We start from the raw sequence: 7,201 nt of genomic DNA, 5'->3' as shown, positions 1-7,201 counted from the left end.
AAGGATATACCCACATTAGCCAAACTTTACTAAACAAGGGTGATGCACACTTTGGCCAAAAATATTGTACTGACTATGGCCAGGGGTCGCAGGAAGGGGGTAAATACGGGCATGAACCCCTAAAATTGAAATATATTTTTGCCTTTTAAAATGTATAAAATTATAAATTAGTAATGATAAATTTGTATTTCTAACTTTCTAAAAATGATAAAATTTTAATTTAGTCTTCTAAAAATTATAAAAATATTAGTTAATACAATGGTGAAATTACATTTTAATTTTTATCAAAATTTATACATTAATTCTAGCCTTTCTAAAAAAATTTCTAACTTAGCCTGATTATATCATATTATTAATAATAGTAGAAGGACCAAATTATATCAAATCAAAAGTGTATGGACGAAACACTAAATTTAAGTATAGTACAAGAATGAAAACTATAATTTTATGGATTATTAATTAATAGTTTTTAATGAGTTAAAAACTTGACTACCAAGTATATCAAATAATTATTATACTAGAAATTTATCATACAGCAGTATGCGTGTGAAAATCATAGATTTAGAATATAGATATGTGTTTAAAAATAACATAAAATAAACAATAAAATATATAGTTTAAAATTAATTAACCATAATAATGCATTAAATATGTATGATAATAAAATAAAAATTAGATTAAATTATAAGTAAAACGATATTTAAACATATAAATACATCACATATTATATTTATGAAATTTAGGACTTTCAGTTTTACTGCACGTGGTCTACACATGACTTGAACATCATAGGGTTTGTTTTATAGCTTTAAATAATGGGTTTACGTAAGCAAGATTGAACGTAAATACGTAAAGCTCTTAAAATTTTAAAAATTTTATTTAAGTCCTTTAATTTTTAAATTTTACCATACCTTTTAAAGTTTTAAATTTTCAATTAAGCTTTAAAAACTTTTTGAAAATTTTAATTGAACTTCATAAAATTTACTGCTAAATTTTTCATTAATTTACTCAAAATTTTAAAAAAATTAATTAAACTCTTCAAAATTTTGAAAATTTTAATTATATCCTCCAATTTTGGTGCAACTTGCCTTGTAACATAATCTGATTTAATCTAAATTTCAATTTGGGGTTTTATATTTCACCTTTTCGTCAACTTACCTTGTAACAAAATTCAACCGCAAAAGTAATAATAAAAATAATTTAAAATTATAAAATTGGGTTCAATTAATTTTTTAATTCGGTTTAACTAGTTCACGAGTTAATTAACTTTTCTTTTTACTTCTTTCTGGTTGATATCTCTATTGATTTTCGATCTAACTGATCCAATCAACCTACTATATGAATATAGACAATTCACATTATATGAAATATTTATATGTGAAAGTTAATATAATTTTGTAATATCTAAAACACAAAAAAAAAAATTGTCAAAAATTTAAACATAATGTGAGTATATGAAAAGTGGTTTGCAATATTTGTCTTTGGGTTAATTTAACTAATAGTCCCTAGAGTATTACTTAGATTTCAAATTAATCCTTAAACTTTAAAATATTTTAATTGAATCCTTAAAGTATCAGTATTGTACCAATCATATCATTATGTCAACTTAGCCGTTAATTTAGATGTTGATTACTAGTTTGAATTTGATGTAGAGCATTTTTAAAATACATGCAACAACTTATAAACATGTGTATACTTATCACATAAACATGTTGGACATGAAAAACAAACGGTATAAAATAATTTAGAAGAGTGTTTTTTTTTTTAATTTAAAAAATATTAAATCCAAGTTATTGATGCGGTAGTCACACAGATGTTTACAATTTAACCTACATATTTTAAATATACTCCACGTCAAATTTAAACTAACATTAACACCCAAACTAAGGACTAGGCTAATTGAAGGGCATATTTGATATGATATCAATGCTTTCAAGATTCAATTAAAATATTTCTAAGTTTAAAACCAATTTAAGATATAAGAAATTATTACAATGTTTTTATACATTAATAATTTGATTTTTGTTGATTTTGGCATGTTGATTTGTTTGTGTCATATTTATTTTAATTTTGTATAATTTCGTGCTTTGTGTAATATATTGTTTCACATATCAAATTTTTATATATTTCGCTTCTATTATTTCATCAACATATTTTTCAAGTTTAATAATTTAATCCTCGTCATCATAAAAATTTCATATTTTTCCACAATTTCACTTTTACAATACTTTATGCATATATCATCATTTCATGACATATTTATTAGATTTTTATCATAATTTTCTTATTCACACGTTAAATTGTTTCACACTTAAATTTTTGTATATATTTTTAATTTAGTCCCTATTACCATGTAATTTATTTTTACCATATAAACACTTTAATCAAATAATTCTTTATAATATCTCATTTCACATACCAAATTTTCATGCATATCACTTCTCTTGTTTCAATTGTAAATTCTACAAAATTTACAATTTAATCATAATATCATAAAATTTATTATTTATTATAATTTCACATTAACATCACTTTATAATCAATTCACTAATATTTTCAAGATATCTACCAAACAACAGAAAATATCTTACACAAATTCATCCAAACACCAGAAAATTTTAACTTTTCTAAAAAAGTCATTTTCCGAAATTCATTTTCAATGAAACAAATAGAACTTCAAAAGATTTGGATACAAATATAAAACCCGAAGAATAAGTTTAAAATGGGCTGGGCCTATTTTTTCCAAGTCCATTTTCGGGTTTTAAAGAGAAAAAAACCCGCATCCAAAACTTGTACCCTAAACATTTCAGACACGGGTATATGAGGATACGACCCTCCAAATATGTAGAAAAACTTTAGATATATATAAATAAAATTGAACTGGAAAAAGTGAATCCTCTAAATCATACAGGTGAGTAAATATATCTACGTATTTACTTTTTAAGCTTTGCCACAAATGACATTATGAGATACTTGAAGCAAGAAAACCAGGCAAAAGTTCCATCACAGCTTCCTCCTAAATACGAATTCTGGTTTTTCCGGAAAAGCTTGAACCGAGGGCAGAACAAATTAACAATCAAGGGGAGAGAAGACTACTCTCAAAGCCTCTCTTTCTGCTTAGCCTCATCTCGAACTCCTACGAAAGTCGGCTCTTATCGCCCACAAATGTTCTCCCACGAATTTCATCTCCGGCCGGTCGTGTCTTATGGGTGCTGCACATTGAAATGCCAATGCAAACATCTTCACTATTATCTCGGCATCAACAGCTTCTTCCATCATAGGATCCACTAGTTCCACGGCTTGTCCTTCGTTAAACTTACGGAATGCCTATATGACAATAAAACTATTAATGATGTGAATAACAACCTCGGGTTTTTGGAACTTAATGATTTGAATGCAATGAAAGTTTACCCATCTAAGTGTGATGCGCTCTTCAACAGGTCTCCTTAGATCCACAGGACGGCGGCCGGACAGAATTTCGATAAGTAAAATCCCAAACGAGTACACATCACTCTTGGTCGTGAGTTGATAGGTTTTCATGTACTCGGGATCAAGGTAACCAACTGTTCCTTTCACTTTGGTTGAAATATGTGTTTGGTCCGAATCCATGGGACCAAGTCTCGCGAATCCAAAATCAGCCACTTTGGCTCTCATGCTTTCCGTAAGAAGAATGTTGGATGACTTCACATCTCGATGAATAATTTGCTTCTCTGGTTCACGATAAAGAACGAAATTGCTTAGAAATAAAGGAGTAAGGCCAAAACCAGCTAATTCTGCGAGTTTTATCTTACCTGCATAAAGATGGAGATAGGTAAGGCCATGAGCAACATCAATGGCAATTTCAAGTCGCTGATTGAAATCCAAGATTTTGCCTCGTTGACCTGCCAAGGAATAGTAGCAGTTACCATTTGTAAGATTTGAGCAATATCGTTGAAAAATTGGCAGTTATTAGCTTACCATCCAAATGATCTCTTAGAGTACCGTTCGGTACATATTCCGTAATAATAAGCCGTTCATTTCCTTTATCGACATAACCAAGAAGCCTCACAAGGTTCCTATGATCAATCTTGGATAGAAGTTCAACTTCACTGCTGAACTCAGTTTGCAGATTCTCAAAATGTTCCTAGACAATATTCTATGTCAACCGAAACAGCATGATCGGAAAAATAAGATGGGTTTAAAACTTAATCATAAAAACAAGCACTACAAAAGAAAGAAGCCAAGAATTTAATTTAAGCCAGTTCCAAGTCCATCACCGATAAAGACAGTTAACATGTCAATGTATCCGAGAATCCTTCAGAAAACCAGTTTCAAAACTACTGTACTAGTGGGTTTACTTACCTTCTTTGCTCGTTTAACAGCAACCACCTGACCGGAATCTAGCTGAGCCCTGTAGACAGTTCCGAACCCCCCTTCACCTATCTGTAGAGCTGGTGAGAAATTACGGGTAGCTCTGGTGACCTGTGCTAGATTGAGATGCACTGACCCGGTTCTATTGAGGTTTGGAGACACTGAGAATACTGAAGGATTAGGAGGAACCTTTTCATGAGGAACATGAATATTCACATCTAAAGGGGACGTCGAATCACCTGCAAGAACAGAACCATTTGTTTATGCCGCATTAACAGAGAAGCTAAATTAATGCCAAAACGGACAAGATGCACAGCTTAGGTAAGTTAACACTCACTTGAATTCGGCTCCTTTTTAAGAACAGTAGAGGCGGTTTCTCTCTTTTTCCTATAAACACAAGGGCAGATAAAAACACAACATGTCAAAACAATTCCCGATGCTGCTATCCCGACTTTGGACGAGGCTGAATATTTCTTCCCCTCCGGATTATCATCTTTCTTCTTTTGCTCCCGCAATAATTTTCTTCTTCCTATGGACAATTCAGCTGCAAAAAAACCTGGAATTTTCTTCTATCAAGCACTAAACTTTTCATAAACCCGAAACACGTATTCAAGTGCATACCTGATGAAAGGTCCAACTCACAGTAATCAGTTCCCATATAACCTTTAAACGCACAATGCTCTGCATAGTGAAACTGCAGGGCCTTACAGAACAGAACTTTATCTACCAGATTACCATTCAAATAAAACAGTTCACAACCGAATGAATTCGAATACTCTAAGCGATCAGCGCCGCAAATCTTCGACTTTACTTCGAGACTGGAAGCAAAGGATCTCGATACTTGCATGAACAGCAGTAGACTAAACATAAAAGCAGCCATTCTCAATGAATTAACACACTCAAACTTCCATAAAAAACCCGAATTACAAACGAATCATCAATTATTCGGATCAATACAGTAATATAAACCCTAATAAGCTTTGATTCAAAGGTTATCAAACAAAAAAGCTCAAAAAATTGAAGCTTATAGTATCTCCAACTCAACAAATTAACAAAGAACAAGTAAAAAATTGGACCAAAAGTCTTGAAATTTGAATTGATTGAATCAGCCAGAACAGTGAAACCCCTGCAAAAAAGTTCAACTCAAAGATATAAACTTTATGATAAAAGAAAAAAAAAAAACTTTTTAGCTGAAAACTAAAAAAATGAAGTTCCCATAGTTCTTGGAGACAAATTCAACCTTTCTAAAAACCCTAAAAGAATACACAACAGATGAAAAGAATCAAAACGACCCAGTTCACCAAATTGAGAAATGAAACAGACCCAGATAGCAAAAACGTATAAAAACCTCAAAAGAATCGAAAAAAAAAAAACATAGAAATGTGGCAGGAAACCGAACCTGAAAAAGTGACAGAAGGCGGCTAGTTATTTAAGGTCGTTGATGGTGTAAGTATATATGTATGTATGTATGTATGCATGTAATTACAGTCGTTTTAGCGTGTGAAATATCGTAAGGAAAGACCTGACTTTGCCTTTGGCAAGGAAGAAAGAATATATGGTGTGGGGTTTTGAGATTTGACGATTCGCATGGCTGTAAAATAGATATTTTTGGGGGATAAAGTAATATTTAGTCCTTCAAATTGGTAATTGTTTTCAATTTTATCTTTGAATTTATTTTTTTGAGTCTATATTAATCTTGAAACTTGATATTTTTTTTAATTTGGTCCTAGAGTTCTAAATTAACCGAGCTTAAATAAATGGGCCTCCATTAATGCTAGTTTATATACTTTTACGCTTGTTCGTGTTCAGTTCATATTTGTTAATAATTTCAAAATTTTGTTTATGTTCATTTATTTAAAATTATACGTGTTCATGTTCATTTGTTTAACTTAAACGAACATGAAACAAACACGAAAATATTCATTTGTTTGTATACTTTAGTTCATGTTAGTATCAAAATTTGATAATTTTTCTCAATTTGATCTCTGAACTTGGATTCGATAAGATTCCTTTTTACAAAATATATATATATAATTTGGAAAATACAAGAAAATTTAAAATTTGTATTTAAAATTTTATGTGATGATATGATATAATTTTAGAGTGTCATGTCATTATACTTTAAAGGAATTCAAGCTTAGAGATCAAATGGGTTCATATTAAAAATATATATTGGAATAAATAATTTGATTTTTTTTATAAAAATGCGAACATTATTCATAGTCCTCCCAACCCTTAAAATAGAAGAACCCTTAAAATAGAAGAATAAATGTATTTCAACACACTTAAACTTACGTCCTCTAAAATAGACAAAAATATCAATATGAACCTAACTAGGACTTAGTCAACAATAATTTATTAGTTTTAAATAAAAATTTCATCTATATAAATTAACATAAATTATTGATTTATTGATTTTCAAGTTAATGATTTAGTGTCAGTTTTTTTATTGTATTCAATAGTTAGACTAACTTCTTAATTTACATAAATTACAAGGACTAAATTTTGACAAATAAATTTATAATTTAACCCAAAGACTAGGGTCTTTTTCAGCACAAAGAAAAACTAGGGCCTTTTTATTTAAGTGCAAAATGCTTAAATTTTAGATTTAATTTTTTATATTCTAATTTAGTGTAACTTGATTTTTATTTTTATAACATCATTAAGTAGTCCAAATAGTTAATTCGAGTTAAAACGTTTTGTGAATTTTTCATTAAAAACACTCTTAATTCATATCGTACATGGATTTTCTTGTGATGAAATAGATATTTAAAAATATTTGCATCTGCATTTTAACTAGAATAATTAAATATGTTAATTATTTGGACTAGCAAGTGATATTATAAAAGTA

General features: G+C 29.6%; 1 protein-coding gene across 3 annotated transcripts; it reads right to left on the bottom strand.

Moving 5' to 3' along the window:
• Positions 1-2,616: 2,616 nt before the first annotated feature.
• Positions 2,617-5,915, bottom strand: LOC108467655 (calmodulin-binding receptor-like cytoplasmic kinase 3). Of its 3 annotated transcripts, none has more exons than XM_017768374.2 (8): positions 5,591-5,915; positions 4,972-5,476; positions 4,688-4,906; positions 4,342-4,589; positions 3,958-4,123; positions 3,792-3,881; positions 3,412-3,710; positions 2,617-3,327 (listed from the first exon to the last, which is right to left on the bottom strand). In XM_017768374.2, the coding sequence occupies exons 2-8, from the start codon at positions 5,228-5,230 to the stop codon at positions 3,124-3,126; spliced, it is 1,485 nt and encodes a 494-aa protein (XP_017623863.1). In that variant the 5' UTR covers positions 5,231-5,476; positions 5,591-5,915; the 3' UTR covers positions 2,617-3,123. The 3 variants fall into 3 exon arrangements, with proteins under 3 accessions (XP_017623863.1, XP_017623861.1, XP_017623864.1); XM_017768372.2 differs by having other exon boundaries at positions 5,750-5,915; XM_017768375.2 differs by having other exon boundaries at positions 4,688-4,894; positions 5,750-5,915.
• Between the last annotated feature and the right edge of the window lie 1,286 nt (positions 5,916-7,201).

Source organism: Gossypium arboreum, chromosome 8 (assembly GCF_025698485.1).
Source record: "Gossypium arboreum isolate Shixiya-1 chromosome 8, ASM2569848v2, whole genome shotgun sequence".
NCBI classification, from domain to species: Eukaryota; Viridiplantae; Streptophyta; class Magnoliopsida; order Malvales; family Malvaceae; genus Gossypium; species Gossypium arboreum.
The sequence above is the reverse complement of the archived record's forward strand: the minus strand, read 5'-3'. Positions and strand labels throughout refer to the sequence as shown.

Excerpts from the sequence above, each read along its gene's own strand:
- LOC108467655 (XM_017768374.2), bottom strand. The coding sequence starts at position 5,230 with ATGGCTGCTTTTATGTTTAGTCTACTGCTGTTCATGCAAGTATCGAGA. Across the intron at positions 4,590-4,687 it reads TAAAAAGGAGCCGAATTCAA|GTGATTCGACGTCCCCTTTA; the intron begins GTGAGTGTTAAC and ends CTGTTCTTGCAG. Across the intron at positions 3,328-3,411 it reads AGCGCATCACACTTAGATGG|GCATTCCGTAAGTTTAACGA; the intron begins GTAAACTTTCAT and ends ATTGTCATATAG.